Genomic DNA, 17,424 nt, shown 5'->3' with positions numbered 1-17,424 from the left:
ATTGTGTATTAATTGCTAACATTTTCTACAAACAAAATTCCACATTGACATTGTGGGGTATTGTGTGTAGATCAGTGACACAAAATCTCAATTGAATCCATTTTAAATTCAGGCTGTAACACAACAAAATGTGGAAAAAGTAAAGGAGTGTGAATACTTTCTAAAGGCACTGTAGCTACTGTATTTCATGCTTAGGAATTGACTGTAGAAGTGTTTATTTGTCTGTCCAGATGAACATGACACTGCGAGCGTCGCTACAGAAGCTGAAACAGAACATCAACCAGCTCAGAGAGAGTTTGCTCCGAGTCTCGTCCTCCCGGCGAATGTATCCTTCCTTTCACCACATGATCACTGGTCCTCCTGGTCATGTGACTGATGACACGCAGCACAGTGCCCCAAACCGGTTTGGTTTCACATTCATGACACTGCATAGTAGTTGTATGTGAAGGTCCTGTATGTAAAGGTCCTGTAGAGGGCAGTGTTTTGTAAGAAATTGCATCAATCCTTCACTTTCTGCAATGAAAATCTGTGATTTGCATTGTCTGTTACTTTATAGATGAATGTTAGTAAAATAATAGTCAATTTTCTTGTTAATCATGTTCTGGGGTCTAAATTATGTATTTTTTTTACCATAATCTCGACCTTAATACAACCGCCCTTCCAGAATGCAGTCGGAAGCCGATCGGAGACAGAACCTTGTTGACGACCTGGTCACCAGGGACAAGCAGCTAAATGCCACGTTCAAGGGTGACGTTGCACAGCCAGAGCCCTCAAGGTATTTCTCCCTCTTACAGTTCATTAAGTATAAGTCATTTACACACACACAGCTCGTTAAGTATAAGTCATTTACACACACACACACACACACACACACACACACACACACAGCTCATTAAGTCTCCTTTCAGCATACGCCACTCATTGTAAGTGAATGTAAATGGACCAGAACCTGAACAGCAGTCATAGGCAATTGGTGATGCACCAAAGCCCATCCTGCCTGCAGAGAACTATCTCTTTCTATCTGCTAGTGCTGCCAATTAGTCTCAGCCCAGATGTGTCTAAAGGGTCTAACGGATCCACGGTCACTAACTTTGTCTTTGGACTTCCGTACGACCTTTTGCCTGAGCCCATTGGATGCCTTTGGAAGTCTAGTCTGCCATATTGGGGCCCGGCGCAGGGCAGTTGACTTCTACACCGCTCAGTTTCTCATTCATCAAGAGGCTTTGCTTGCCTTGCACTGGTGATCACACGCTTGGCACTTCCCGACACTGGTACACTGAGGCTCAGTGAAAAAATTAAAGGGGTCGGATGTGCAACCCAAGCTTTTCGAGTTTATAGTTTATCACTCTCCGCTGAGCTCATATCCTCATCCTGTCATCCTCATCTGCCAGTGGACCAATCAAAGCACTGGACGCCACCGGCTATATCCTGTATTCTCATATTATTCTTAATTGTAGTGACAGCTCTGTACAGGAGCTTAGGAAAACACTTTGGAAAATGGTCATTACTTAGCATCGGGCATGACCTGCTCCATCCCAGGTGACATATATTTGGACAGCCAGGAGGTGAAATGAATGACGCTCACTCAGTGGTAACGGCATGGACTTCCGCTGTCAGGGTTTGAGTATGTTTTGTATGAAATTAAATGAGGGTCAAACTCCATTCATTTGACAGGATCGTGTTCTTTTAATAACGCACATGCTACAGGGATAATACAGAGGTTTTCAATTTATCTTCAAGGAATAGTGGATGGCCGTGTGTGGTAAAAGTGAGGTAAAACTCAGGATCAGTCATCGATTGATCAAATGAGCAGACTTTAGAAACTTTAACTATTTTCTTATCAGTCTGAACTGAGACTGCTCCGTTTATACGTGTTTCACTGACTTTCTTGTTTGGATTAATCCACTTAGGGGCTGAAAGCGGGGAGGGAAGGGAACGCTTGCTTTTAGCCTTTTTATAGATCCCACAGCCAATTACGAACATTGGTGGCCCATAACTAAATCAAATGGCAACCAATGAATTACACAGTTGATCTTACTCTTGTCATCTTACCGTTTCAAGTTTCCCCGGGAAAATATACAGTACCAGTCAAAAGTTTGGACACACCTACTCATTCCAGGGTTTTTCTTTATTTTTACTATTTTTTACATTGTGGAATAATAGCGAAAGAGATAAAAAAAAATATTAAATAACACATATGGGATCATGTAGTAACCCCAAAAGTGTTAAAATATCAAATATATTTAGATTTTTTTTTCTTCTTCAAAGTAGCCACCCTTTGCCTTGATGACTGCAGGTAGCCTAGTGCGTTGGGCCAGTAATCGAAAGGTTGCTCGATCAAATCCCCGAGCTGACAAGATAAAAATCTGTCATTCTGCCCCTGAACAAGGCAGTTTACCCACTGTTCCTAGGCTGTCATTGTAAATAAGAATTTGTTCTTAACTGACTTGCCTAAATAAAGGTTCAATGAAAAAAATGACAGCTTTGCACACTCTTGGCATTCTCTCAACCAGCTTCACCTGGAATGCTTTTCTTTCCTTAATGCTTTTGAGCCAATCAGTTGTGTTATGACAAGGTATGGGTGGTATACAGAAGATAGCCCTATTTGGTAAAAGACCAAGTCCATATTATGCCAAGAACAGCTCAAATAAGAAAAAAGAAACGACAGTCCAATGAAGGTCAGTCAATCCGGAAAACTTCAATAACTTTTAAAGTTTCTTCAAGTGCAGTTGCAAAAACCATCAAGTGCTATGATGAAACTTTCTCTCATGAGGACCGTCACAGGAAAGGAAGACTCAGTTACCTCTGCAGTAGAGGACTAGTTCATTAGTTACCAGCCTCAGAAATTGCAACCCAAATAAATGCTTCACAGAGTTCAAGTAACAGTCACATCTCAATATCAACTGTTCACATGAGACTGCGTGAATCAGGCCTTCATGGTCGAATTGCTGCAAGAAACCACTACTAAAGGACACCAATAAAAAGAAGAGACTTCCTTTGGCCAAGAAACACGAGCAATGGACATTAGACCGGTGGAAATCTGTCCTTTGGTCTGATGAGTCCAAATTTTAGATTTGTGGTTCCAACCACAGTGTCTTTGTGAGATGCAGAGAAGGTGAACGGAGGATCTCCGCATGTGTGGTTCCCACCGTGAAGCATGGAGGAGGAGGTGTGATGGTGTGGGGGTGCTTTGCTGGTGACACTGTCTGTGATTTATTTAGAATTCAAGGCATACTTAACCAGCATGTCTACCACAACATTCTGCAGCACTACGCCATCCCATCTGGTTTGCGCTTAGTGGGACTATCATTTGTTTTTCAACAGGACATTGACCCAAAACACCTCCAGACTGTGTAAGGGCTATTTGACCATGAAGGAGAATGATGGAGTGCTGCATCAGATGACCTGGCCTCCACAATCACCCGACCTCAACCCGATTGAGATGGTTTGGGATGAGTTGGACTGCAGAGTGAAGGAAAAGCAGACAACAAGTGCTCAGCATATGTGGGAACTCCTTCAAGACTGTTGGAAAAGCATTCCAGGTGAAGCTGGTTGAGAGGATGCCAAGAGTGTGTAAAGCTGTCATCAAGGCAAATGGTGGCTACTTTGAAGAATTTCAAATATAAAATGTTTTGATTTGTAACACTTTTTGGGTTACTACATGATTCCGTATGTGTTATTTCATAGTTTTGATGTCTTTCACTGTTATTCTACAATGTAGAAAATAGTACAAATAAAGAAACCCTTGAATGAGTAGGTGTGTCTGAACTTTTGACTGGTACTGTATTTTGATGTACAGAACATTCTGTACTTTGATGCTGATGTGGGGTGGGTGGATGATTTGAGAGGAGGTGGGTAGTGGGTAGGTAGGCCTGGCACTTGGTGGGTGGTCTTTTGGGTGGGTGGGTATTAGCCTCGCTTGGATAACCTAAGCTGTTCGATTTTTTTCGAGGAGAGGGGTTGGTCCGGGATAAGGGGGCTTATTTTATTTGTTAAACAATACATTAGAGAGAGAGATTAGCCTCTAATCAAGCAAAGAAGGGACACGGCACCTCAATTTTGAAGGCTCACTGCACCCCTGACCCCTTTGGAACACCCCCCAGCCCCTTACCGCTCCTTTTCCCTTCATCAATCTCTCCTTATATTTAATGTTTTTAACTTTTATTTAACTAGGCAAGTCAGTTTAGAACAAATTCTTATTTACAATGTCGGCCTACCAAAAGGCAAAAGGCCTCCTGAAGAGGACAGGGGCTGGGATAACATTTGTAAAAATAAATAGGACATAGCACACATCACAACAAGGGAGACACCACAAGTCTACATGAAGAGACTTTATATTTGATCACTCCTGCAACAAGTCGAAATTAGTTAAATCGGCCCTGTCCGAGTTAGAGCCTCAGAGGCCTGTCTGTCTATCGGGTCCTCGGCGGCGGTGGAGTGTGATACGGGCTGCCCAGAGATGCCTGATTAAGTTGGCGGGCCCCAGTGGGCGGTTAATTGGATAAGCTTTAATCTTCACACAGTCGGGAGGAAGTGGAGATCCGCCACGCGGTAGGATAGTTACCAAACATGTCAGAAAGATTAGCTTAGCGCTGGCTGCCGGCCTCCTTGTCTCGCCCCGGCCGCCGCTGCTAAGTAAGCTGGGCCAAGGAGTAAAGAGAGGGAGTTTGTGGTGCTTCAAATTTCACACTCGCCCCGGAAAGAGGAAGGAAGGAGGTGGCGTCATGGCGCCATGCTTGACACACATCACAACCAACTTTGAGCGCCAAGTTTGGACAACCTGTCCTGTCCAATACCAGCTTGAGGAGAGGAACTTCACAACGTCCACAAGTATACCTATTTGAGGTTTCTGATCACACTATTACTTTACCTGGTGACATTGTGGTTTGTTATGAGCCTGGAATCACATCTACAATTACATATTTTTTTCATTCTTGTACCACAAGGATTTGATGAGCTGTATGATATTGTAGTCAATGGGCTTTGTTAAAGGAAGTGGAGGAGATTTTTTTAAGTGCCTACTTCTGACAGCCAATGGCCACAATCCTAATTTCCCTGACAGAACATGGCTATCCCCCAAGGTCCCCTGACACCCAATGCCAGTCCTCCAGTCTGTCCAGTCAGCTCTGTCTGAGGGGAATTGCTGGACCTGGGTCTGACCAGTAGGAGACACTGTCTTGACGGACGGGATTGATCTAACAGAGACCTTGACACTTCACCGCAACACATCCTCTGGGTCTGAGGCAGCCTCAGACAGCTTTTTCCCATTACCAGAAAAATAGCTCGAAACCACACAACAGTGTAAAGCGCTACACAACACAACAAGAGCACTCTGGTCTGTTTGTGTGTGTGTCAGTCAGAGTGAAACTCGACTGGAAACTTGAGGGCCTGTGGCTGTGTATGATTAGCATGCAGTGTTTACATGTCGAACAAGCCGGTCCTAGTTTTTTTTTTTTAAAGCAACAAAAACATATCTGCTTCCTTGTTCAGAACGTAAAAACCAAACAGGAAAATAAATAAGCCTTGTCTCATCTGAAGGGTTCTGAAGGGAAGGACATGTTACAAAAGGCAACATCAGATGAGTAACATGAGTGTTACAGATGTAACTGCTTGCTACAGAGGTTGCACACGTATCCGTTGTACCGTGTTTGTTTGCGGAGCCGAGGGTTGACGCGTGTCAGTTGTTCGGACGCGTGTCAGTTGTACCTTGTTTAGTTGCGAAACCGAGGGTTGATGGCGCGTGTCAGTTGTTCGGACGCGTGTCCCGGTCAGGTGATTGACAGGCACAGGGAGTGCGTTCGCTACACCCTTGGCATGCTGATCATGTTGTTGTGTGACATTCCCCAGGTCGACCCTGATGGCTGGGGCGGGGGCAGAAGGGGGGGCCGCGGTCAACCCCTGGCTGGTCCACGAGCCAGAGGAGACCAGGGGCCTGGGCTTCTCCGCCATCAAACAGCAGCAGCAGCACATCATCGAAGGTAAGGTTACACCACGTTCAGATCGAAGTGCATGCTGTAGAACTGTCAGGTGGACTAGGGGGTGTCGTCAGCTCTATTCATTGTATATCTATCTGCAACAGTCAGAACGTTTCACATCACTGATTCTGAATAGACCCCTGATCAGATCTAGGATTAGCTTGTACCTTCAGAGTCCTAACTTTACCCATTAGAGGAGTGGGATGCAAAACTGACCTGTGATCAGTGCCTCTAGTAGGAAACACAGAGGTGGCGGTCCTCCTCGAGGCTACACCTTGATAACTAAATCCACACTGTCACAGGATGAGGTGAACACAGTAACTCACATTCGGCAGATTCGTTTTCCCTGCCTCTCCCAGTTCCTAAATCATTTCCACATGGACTGTAAACGACAACATCCAGGCTGATCCTAGTACAGTTCACCTGACTCAACATGACTCTCCTGTTATGTCTCCATTACGGTTCTGGCTGCGATCTGGCTATTGTCAGTTTGTCAGTATTGTGGGGATACAGTGAAACCGCATCAAGGTTTTGAGCCCCCATTGGGATTTCCAGATGGAAGTTTAGGGCCTATAGTGAGCGACCAAATCTGTGGTCGCCCAGATTCCTGTGGTGGTGTCAGTGTCAAATACAGAGACAAGGGGCCTTCTCTCCTCACCAATTCCCTGAACCCCCATGAAGCACATACTAAAACCTGGACAAACTCAGTGTAACACCACTCTGTAAAATTGTGATAGAGAATGATAGTTTCCCACAAGTTATGTATCCGTCTCTGTCACAAAGTCACTGTTCAGCTGCCCCCCTCTCCTTTTTCACCCTGTACAGTTAGAATAACAGAAGTCAGGCTGAGGTGTGCGTGTGTGTGTGTTTGTTTGTGCATAAATGCATGTATTTGCCGTGCGTGTGTGTGCGTTTTAAGTGCTAGTGAGTCACCTGGGGCACGCTGCCCCCTAGTCTTGTTCCCCAGTGCTGAACCCCAATCGCGTCATTCCTACTCACCAAAGGGTTGCCCTGTGAAAGCAGTGCACAACCTTTCTCCCTCTCTACCACTGGGTCATTAAAGAAGAATTTCGGCATGTCTTTATAGTTTTTACCACTTCTCCGCTGCTATATTTGACACATTTTTGTGTGGATGCGTAATGTGCTCTAGAGTATTTGTATGGTAGTTGAATGGGGTTTTCCTTATTATGGGTTGTTTATTGATGAACTGTATAATGCAGGAATCATCAACTAGATTCAGCCATGGGACCATTTTTGTTTCTTCTTGAGGGGATGGTCAGGGGGACGGAGCGCAATTACAAATCATTTGTAGACCGCAAATTGACCGCAAAGAAGCCCAAACAGATGTATTTCACTAAAACATCATATTTTCAAACCTTGCTTACATTTGTATGCGATCACGTATCTCTCTCTATGATGAGTGTGAATACTTTGGAACAGATTTCCTAAATGAAGATCCCTTAGAGCTGATTTGGTGTTTTTACCGTCTGGTGTACAGCAACTACAACAAATACAAATATATACAGTGCCTTCAGAAAGTATTCACACCCCTTGACCTTTTCCACATTTTGATGTGCAACGAGGTGGGATTAAAATGAATTTAAGTGCACTTTTTTTTTTTTTGTCAATGATCTACACATATTACTCTGTCAAAGTGGGAAAAAGATTCCAACATTTGCAAAAGAAGCAAGAGAAATTAAACACGAATATATCTTGATTGCATAAGTGTTCATCGATACATGTTACAATCACCTTTGGCAGCGATTACAGCTGTGATTATTTCTGGATAAGCTTTGCACACCTGGATTATACAACAATTGTACATTATTCTTCAAGCTTTGTCAAGCTGGTTGTAGATCATTGCTAGATCATTGCCATTTTCAAGTCCTGCCAAAGATTTTCAAGTAGATTTAAGTCAAAACTGTAACTAGGCCACTCAGGAACATTCAATGTCTTGATAAGCAACTCCAGTGTATATTTGGCCTTGTGTTTTAGGTTATTGTCCTGCTGAAAGGTGAATTTCTCTCCCCGTCTGAACCAGGTTTTCCTCTAGAATTTTGCCTGTGCCTAGCTCTATTCCGTTTATTTTTATCCTTAAACAATCTGTAGTCCATGCTGATGACAAGTATACCCATTACATGATGAAGCCACCACGCTTGAAAATATGAGGAGTATGATGCGTTGTTTGATTTGCCCCAAACATAATTATTTGTATTCATTACATAAAGTTAATTTATTTTACTTTAGTGCCTTGTTGCAAACAGGATACATGTTTTGGAATATTTGTATTCTGTACAGGCTTCTTTCTTTTCACAGCATTATGAATTAACTACAATGTTGTTGATCATCCTCAGTGTTCTCCCATCACAGCCATTAAACTCTGGAACTGTTATAAAGTCACCATTGGCCTCATGGTGAAGTCCTGGAGCAGTTTCCTTCCTCTCCGGCAACTGAGTTAGGAAGGACACCTGTATCTTTGTAGTGACTGGGTGTATTGATACACCATCCAAAGTGTAATTAATAACTGGGGCTCAAACCATGCTCAAAGGGATATTCATTGTCTGTTTTTTTTTAAATTAATATATATATATATATTTTAAGTGCCCTTCTTTGCAAGGATCTGTGTTTGAAATTGTGTTTGAATTTTGACTGAGGGAGCTTACAGATACTTGTATGTGTGGGGTACAGAGAGGAGGTAGTCATTCAAAAATCATGTTAAACACTATTATTGCACACCGAGTGAGTCCAAGCAACGTATTATGTGACTTGTTAAGCACATTTTTACTCCTAAACTAATTTGGCCTCGCCATAACAAAGGTGTTGAATACTTGACTCAAGACATTTCAGTTTTCATTTTTAATTAAATTGTTAACATAAAATGTAAAAAAAATGATAATAAAAAAAGGGGTGTTGTGTGTAGGCCAGCGGCCAAAAAAATCCAAATGGAATCCATTTGAAGACACTGTAGATATATACTTTTGAGGAAAAAAATGTGTAGTTTAGCAGGTTGTCATCATAGTATCAACGCTTACCTTGGCAGGATTTGTATTTCTTTGCTCAGAAAAGTTGGAGGGCCAAATAAAATCACCCTTGGGCCCACGAACCACCAGTTGGGGAACCCTGGTATAATGTATGGGTCTCTCTCTTATGGAGCCTTTCTCTATTTCTGTCTGTCTCTCTATCATGCTGAACAGGGACGAGTTAACCCCTTTCTCTCTCTCCCTCTCTCTGAACAGTTCAGGATGCTGGGTTGGACGCGTTAGCCGCCGTCATCAGCCGACAGAAGCTGATGGGTCAGGATATAGGCAACGAGCTGGATGAGCAGAATGGTAAGTAGGGGTGTGTGTGTCTGTCTGTCTGTGTGGTGTGTGTGTGTGTGTGTGTGTGGTACATCTACTATTGCTTCTGCAACCTACTCTGCGTCAATCAGATAAGTCCACCCTACCTTTCAGCCCTAGAGTAAGACACAAGCTCTTTATCATATTATGTGTGTGTCTCTCCCTAACAAGGGGTGGGTGTATATAGTTCATGCATAGTTCTACCAGCCACACCCCACTCCAAACCACTGTGTGAAATCAATCAGACACGCTATTATTTCAGTCATGGAACAGGGGTCAGTACCCTTTACTGGTGCTCCAAACCACCTTGGTCAGAGTCACAGAATTAAGTGAAGTGTTCATCCCAAATGGCACCCGGTTACCTACAAAGTGCACTACGTTTGCCCAGATCCTGGTCAGAAATAGTGCGCCGTATAGGAAATAGGGTGTCATTTGGGACGGAGACGATGTATGTCTATGGTTAAAGTGACCTCACGGTGAGCTCTCAGAAAACGTCTAGCCGTCCTTGGAGAAGCGCTCTGCTGGGGGTGGATCTGTGACTGTGTCAGGCTGTATGGTCTGGTTAGGAGGAATGTGAGCTTCCTGACGCACTGTTTTAATGCGTTTGCCGAGAGAGTCAAGTGCTGTCCTGGAATCAGATCCGCTTTGAGGTAATGTCTGTGTTGCTGTAAATAGCTCTGTCATAGGAGGCAGACGGCGGGCAGAAGGCAGGTCTGAGCATATCGCTCCGATTCGTCTACAGATGGAGGCACTTGAGAAAAGGTTGTAGGATGCCAGATAGTCATCATCCGCCTCTCGCAGGACCATTAGATCTCATTGTTTCCTCAACTGTACACTCTACATCTCAACTATACATGTCTTAGTTGTAACCACAAGAGACTCCAGTGTCACCTGATTATTCCTTTTAAATGTCCATGGCAGCCATTTTTATCTCAATATCAAATCATTTCTGGGTAACATTTAAGTAACATACTGGGATTGTTTTCAATCTAAAATGAACAAAAATAGCTTTTGTAGCGAAGAACAATTTCTTCAGCAACAATTTTGCTCTGACTGTCTGGGAGTGGTCTGAGTGGGGAGGGGAAAACGGAAAACTTGCTGTTATTGGCAGAGTGGTTTGGGACTCTGTTTCTTATTGGTGTATTAACTCATTTACCATCTGGTGTTGTCACCAGGCAGTCCAAACAGGCAGACATTTCAGGCTGCCTTTTCAAACAGCTCTTACACTAAAAGGGCTTTACCATCATTTTCACAGTGTTATTCCATCCTAGTGTGGAAATATATATAAAACACAGGAAAATCTTTTTTGACTGCACTTTTTTGTTTGTTTTTAAAGGCCCCCCAAAAAAACGATCACTTGCCACTTTTGACCTTTTGTCTACATTCAAAGCGATGTTTTCTGAGGACAGAATAGGTTCGGGCCCTCGTGATGTGTGGAGGACACCCAAAGCCCATAAGAGGCAGAGGAAGATGCTTGGTGTCACTATATTGACTGTAGAGCGTATAGAGTGAGTGGGCTTAGTGGTCTGATAGAGGAATGTTACACTGAGTTCATTAGTTCCTGCTTGCTGTTCTTGGCGTGTTCCAGGGCCGCACCACAACGCCACAACCCCGGGGGCCAGACAATTAGTGGGCCGTTGGACTAAATGGTGCTTTTCTTTCCTCCGCCATGAGCACAATGTGATGACATGATTGATGTTCTCTCCCTAAAGAGCCCAGACCCCTTCCTCTGGGACATTGTAAATGTAGGCTATATCCCAATAATGTTAAACAGCTTCTTAGTTATCTTGTTTTAGCTATCTATAGTCATAACGGAGAGGAGCGGATGAAGCCATAGCCCCAAAATCACACCACTTTGTTTATATTCTTCAGCCGTTTTGATGGACACCAATGAATATTCAATGCATATTTCAATTTATTTATAGTGTGTTTGTTTGAGACGGCCAGTTCCAAGTTAGGTCAGATGACTTTGTATGGTCCTTTTCTGAGGCTGTACTCCGATCCCACAGGGATGCGTAATCGAATGACCTTTTGAGATGGAAACAAAAACGAGTTTCCCTTCTGCTGCTGGGAACAAACAGTAGACGTTTGGCCTGCGATCCTCCCCGAGTCAGAGGGTAGCTAACGGCTTGATTGTTTCAGCCTGCTCTCCTCTTACCTTATTGAGCTAGAGAGGAATCATTGGTTCCCCTTTAATCCTCAGAGTCCGAACCGGCGCATTTTTATTCCTCTTTTCGCCTTTCTTTTTTAAGTGCGTGGCGTCGCAGTGTTTCCAATAACAAGAGACCTCGGGGCGGGAAAAACGTCCGACGCGGCGGCTGTAAGTGGAACTGAGAGTCCGGACCCGATGCCCCCGCAGCAAGCGAGCGGAGCAGGCAAATGAAAACTTCAGCCCTGATACAAAGTGGCTTTCATATTTTAGCGAGGTAGTCCACATTCCCCTAAAGTGCACTTTGTCCAAAGATTTTGATAACGGCTCTCTCTCTTTCACTCTTTCCATATTTTCGATCACGACCGACTGCTTCTCCAAACGCAGCCTAGTCCCCTGTGTATGTTCGAACCTCTAACCAGGTCCGCCTGGTTGAAATGGAAACCAAACCCGGCAAATGAGAGTGTTAGGAGGCCAGCCTGGTCTCACGGACCGGCCCACCTGTATGCCTGTCCCCGGGGGTATTACTTAGAGGTGATAAACAGAGGGATGAGGTGGGGGGGGGGGGGCTCCAATCTTGCAGTCTCCACCGGCTTCCCATCTGAATTTACAGTGGGGCTCAGAGTTCACGAGACCAACTAACTATAACTCACCCAGTCTCACACATAGGCCCTCAGGGCTCTGGAGCCTTCAGGCTTCCCTCGCTTTCTCTCTTCCTCCCCTCGTTACTTCTGCCCTTCTCCTCTCCCTTCTCTGTATTTTCTCCCCTTACGCCTCGATCCCACCGACAGTGTCGTTGCATTTTGGTAAACCAGAAGGTCATTAGTTTCCAACTGTGCACTGCGTTTGCCTTGCAGCATTGCATTGCAGTGTGTTCTGTGTGATGCAGACGTTGGATTTCTCGAACGTAGGCGGCTTGGCAGAAATGGTAGCAGAAGGTGGATGTTGAACTTTTGTTGCACACACATCCCGAGGATGTCGCGTACCATTTTTGCGCAATAACGCTATGGGTGTGATCGAGGCATTAACCTCTCTTTTACCCTCTCTTTCCTCTCTATCTTTCTCTCTCCCTACTTTTCCCTCTTACTCTCTGCCTCCTCTTTACCTCCTCTGCCCCGTCCACCTACCCCTCTCTCTACCTCCTCTCTCTCCACCTACCCCTCTCTCTCTCCTCTCTCTCCACCTACCCCTCTCTCTCCACCTACCCCTCTCTCTACCTCCTCTCTCTCCACCTACCCCTCTCTCTCTCCTCTCTCTCCACCTACCCCTATCTCTACCTCCTCTCTCTCCACCTACCCCTCTCTCTCTCTCCTCTCTCTCCACCTACCCCTCTCTCTACCTCCTCTCTCTCACCTAACCCTCTCTCTACCTCCTCTCTCTCCACCTACCCTCTCTCTACCGCCTCTCTCTCCACCTACCCCTCTCTCTCTCCTCTCTCTCCACCTACCCCTCTCTCTACCTCCTCTCTCTCCACCTACCCCTCTCTCTCTCCTCTCTCTCCACCTACCCCTCTCTACCTCCTCTCTCTCACCTACCCCTCTCTCTACCTCCTCTCTCTCCACCTACCCCTCTCTCTCCCTCCTCTCTCCACCTACCCCTCTCTCTCACTCCTCTCTCCACCTACCCCTCTCTCTCCCTCCTCTCTCTCCACCTACCCCTCTCTCTACATCCTCTCTCTACCTACCCCTCTCTCTACCTACCCCTCTCTCTACCTCTTCTCTCTCCACCTACCCCTCTCTCCACCTAACCCTCTCCCTACCTAACCCTCTCCCTACCTACCCCTCTCTCCACCTACCCCTCTCTCTACCTCCTCTCTCTCCACCTAACCCTCTCTCTCCCTCCTCTCTCTCTCCCTACCCCTCTCTCTCCCTCCTCTCTCTCCACCTATCCATCTCTCTACCTACCCCTCTCTCTACCTCTTCTCTCTCTACCTACCCCTCTCTCTACCTACCCCTCTCCCTACCTACCCCTCTCTCCACCTACCCCTCTCTCTACCTCCTCTCTCTCCACCTACCCCCCTCTCCCCCCTCTCTCCACCTACCACTCTCTCCACCTACCCCTCTCTCTCCCTCCTCTCTCTCAACCTACCCCCCTCTCTCCCTCCCCTCTCTCCACCTACCCCCCTCTCTCCCTCCTCTCTCCACCTACCCCTCACTTTCCACCTAACCCTCTTTCCACCTAACCCTCTTTCCACCTAACCCTCTTTCCACCTAACCCTCTCTCCACCTAACCCTCTCTCCACCTAGCCCTCTCTCTCCCTCCTCTCTCCACCTACCCCTCTCTCTCCCTCCTCTCTCTCCACCTACCCCTCTCTCTCCCTCCTCTCTCTCGACCTACCCCTCTCTCTACCTACCCCTCTCTCTACCTACCCCTCTCTCCACCTACCCCTCTCTCCACCTACCCCTCTCTCCACCTACCCCTCTCTTTACCTCCTCTCTCTCCACCTACCCCCCTCTCTCCCTCCTCTCTCCACCTACCCCTCTCTTTCCACCTACCCCTCTCTTTCCACCTAACCCTCTCTCCACCTAACCCTCTCTCCACCTAGCCCTCTCTCTCCCTCCTCTCTCCACCTACCCCTCTCTCTCCCTCCTCTCTCTCCACCTACCCCTCTCTCCACCTACCCCTCTCTCTACCTACCCCTCTCTCCACCTACCCTTCTCTCCACCTACCCTTCTCTCCACCTACCCTTCTCTCCACCTACCCCTCTCTCCACCTACCCCTCTCTCTACCTACCCCTCTCTCTACCTCATCTCTCTCCACTCCTTCTTCTCTCTCTCCCCTCTGTGTGAGTTATGGCCGAGATGTCATGGTCCCAGAAGAGGTGTGGGACAGGTGGAAAAATAGGATATATCACACAGCGTGGTGAGCAGGGGAGGCCAGGGAAGGACTTCAAACAGCCAGGCATACTGATTGTTATTGTCCTGGGAGTTCCCATTCTTGATTTAGGGTCTGAACAGTCCGCATAGGGCCCCACAGGCCTTGCGGGTGCTGGGGGAGAGGAAGCTGTGTCTGCAGGCTGGAGAAACTGGTGGGTGACTTGGATCCACACCAAATCAAGCCATGCCACCCTGAAGACATCATACCACCCAGGTTCTGATGGGCATACTGTATTTGATGGTACAATTAAGAATGGGCTGGTGTTTTAAAAAGGTCTTTAAGCTATAGGGCTATATACACAAATGCATGATGGAATGCGGGCCTGCAGGCACGCACACACTCAGGGAACACACACACACACACACATCTACCTAACAGAACAGTTAATGCTTTATATGCGCTTATATGAGACACAGAGGTTCGATTAATGTTTTCTGCATACTTCATGAGAATAAGCGTTTGGAATGTTTTTCTTGCCGAGTTGTACTTAAGTGACCCGTATTATTGCTTCGTACAGCTTTGTAGGTGCTGCATTTCTTACTTGTATTAAATGACAAAATCGACAACGTAAAAAGTAACAGGATAGCAGAATGCTTATGGAGAGGCAGAGAAAATGTTTTTCATTTAAAAAGCCTAGACTCTGACAGTTTGAGTGTTCCCTCTCTCCGTCTTTTTAGGGGTTCTGTTTTTCTCCTGATCTCAGTCCTGTTGCAGTGTTTCCCTGTAAATAGATTAAGCTCTGTGCCCGGAGCTAGCCTCTGACCTGAGTGCAGTGGAGGTTGCAGTCGGCTCCTTTTTGGGAAAGAGCTTGAAGCCAGGGTCATCTGTGAAGGTGACCTGTTATGAGTGTAAGAAATGAACCCGAGGCCCTCGGGTTTCTCTTCCAGCCCCGTCTTAAAACATCATAATGAAATGGTGAGGAGGAGTTGTGTAAAGTAGTAACAATTTCAATCCCCAAGCTTTGCAGGTGTGAACTGTGAAGACAAGAAATACTTTAGATCTTTTTTTTCTGCAATACCTATAAAAATAAAAAGTGAATCTTACATTTTTGGGTGTGGAGATTATTTATGATGTGTATCATCACCAGGCGTATTCACATTTCCCGACACGATGTGGGCAGAAATCAACCATATTTTTTTCTTTCCAAATTCAATGTGGTAGAAAATGTGCCTGTGCGTCTCACTAAATGTTCTATATCAACAAAATGATTATTTTTTTGCTGCTAGAATCAACATTGTTTGACTTTATTGGTGTTGATATTTCTCTGATTCGGGTCTGGAACAATGACATCAGCCCGTGTCACAGTGGTCTGTGATTATGAGTGACAGGCAGTCTTGTAAAAGTGGGTCTTTTCGCGGGGCTGTGGAGGGTTCCAGCTTTAGAGACTAGTTTTCCACAATACACCCTCACTTTGGTTGGAATAACCAGGGAAATGGGGGTGTGTGGTTAAGCGTTTGTGCATACACACACACACACACACGCACACACACCCTTTCATTCCAGGGTTTGTCTCTCTTCCCGATTACAAGCCTCATTAAAAAATCCAACATAGTCGACATGGGCTGATCAAATGGATGGATGAGTTCATTTATTTTCCACACACTGTTTGATGCTATTTGATCAGCCCATTTATTTTCCACACAAGAAGGAGGGGTGGGCTGGTGTTTGTGTCACGAAAATGGGTGTCGTCGTCATGCATGAAGACACGCCCAACTCTTGTCTGGTGTCACTGAGCTTTGAGTAGCAGTTACAGAGGGTGGATATGACCAACTGACTTGGTGGTTGGAGTTTGACACGACTCAGCCCCACATAGTTGGAAAGAGTGAGGATTCTTCGTGTACTAGATATAAGAAAATACACTGTGCATACCTTCAAGCCTAACACCTTAAAACAAGTCTGTTGGTGGTTCATGGACAGTTTTCAGGTTCAGTGTTATGGTGCTTTGGAACGCTGAACGTGTCAAGTGCTACTGCTGGCTGCCGTGGTGTATCCTCTCTCATTGAAGAATAGCCTAATTTGACTTGAGTCACACTACTGTTATTTTCCACAAATCTCTCTCTTCTCCGAAGGTGTCCTGTGGAAGCCCTCCTTTCTGTAACAGTCTCAGAGCATGTACATATTTAGTCACTTCCTCTGAGTCGGGTGTTTTATAGGTCAGAGTAGGGACACTGATCTAAGGTCAGTTTAACATTTTCTTTCCTTTTGATTATGGTTAGGATTTGGGGAGGGTAAGCTGAGCCTAAATCAGTACCTAGGGTCTGCCTCAGCTTTTAAAACCGGGTTCATGCCCACTTGGTGACTGTGACACTCTAAACTTCTGACTCAGATGGAAAATATTTTCTGAAAGGCCTGGGAACTTGCCAGAGGTTTGTGGACAGAACTCTGGGCGAGAAGGTGGTGGGCTGCACAGGTCTTTCCATATGCAGTCATTTTAATAGCCTTTGGAGGAAAGGACATTTGAAATGACGTATTCTGAATATCTCACAGCAGTTACGCTTCCCTCCTGCTTTTTTCTCATAGAGATCATCTGACAAATGTGATCAAGTTGTAATTGAGCAAGAACTGGGAACAACCAATCCAGCGGGAGAAGCTGGTTAAAACCACGTCATTATCCAGGATAATGTCTACATTATCTGGGAATGTCTACTGTGCAGACTAGCGCTGCTGTAGGAATGTGAATTCACTGCCCACCCCATTCATAATGACACTGCTCTGTGATCGAGTGACAAAAAATAGCCAAGGCGGGAAAATGCTAGACGGGCCTCCTGTTTGACAAATCCTGACCTGGACGCGATCGATCATATGCCATCTCCTTGTCCCATGCGATGGTAGTTGCATCCGTCTCTGTCTGGGGCACAGTGTCACTATGGCAGAGTGGAAGGGGACAAAGTAACAATGAGGCGGTGAAGGGGATTCAGGCAAGGGCAAGCGACCGCGACAGCATGGTGATGAATGATCTTCTGTTTGCGACCGCTAGCAAATTAGTATGTGGGAACTCAAAGGGTTTCTGGAGAAGGTAGCTTCATCATTCAAACGTCTACTTAAGTTTTCCCTGTGAGATTGATTCACTCTTTTTCACTTCTTC

The 17,424-nt window shown here is 45.7% G+C and overlaps 1 protein-coding gene across 1 annotated transcript in view; it reads left to right on the top strand.

The window, feature by feature from the left end:
• Positions 1–17,424, top strand: part of LOC139424551 (syntaxin-8-like) — a 46,956-nt gene that overhangs the window by 3,923 nt on the left and 25,609 nt on the right. The window contains exons 3-6 of the mRNA XM_071176508.1: positions 231–325; positions 665–775; positions 5,848–5,978; positions 9,212–9,304. Of these exons, the coding sequence (XP_071032609.1) occupies positions 231–325; positions 665–775; positions 5,848–5,978; positions 9,212–9,304 (430 nt within the window). The remainder of the gene's footprint in view (positions 1–230; positions 326–664; positions 776–5,847; positions 5,979–9,211; positions 9,305–17,424) is intronic.

The sequence above is a fragment of the Oncorhynchus clarkii genome, chromosome 13 (assembly GCF_045791955.1).
Source record: "Oncorhynchus clarkii lewisi isolate Uvic-CL-2024 chromosome 13, UVic_Ocla_1.0, whole genome shotgun sequence".
Classification (NCBI taxonomy): domain Eukaryota; kingdom Metazoa; phylum Chordata; class Actinopteri; order Salmoniformes; family Salmonidae; genus Oncorhynchus; species Oncorhynchus clarkii.
Note: the sequence above shows the minus strand (reverse complement) of the source record. Positions and strands in the feature narration are given on the sequence as shown.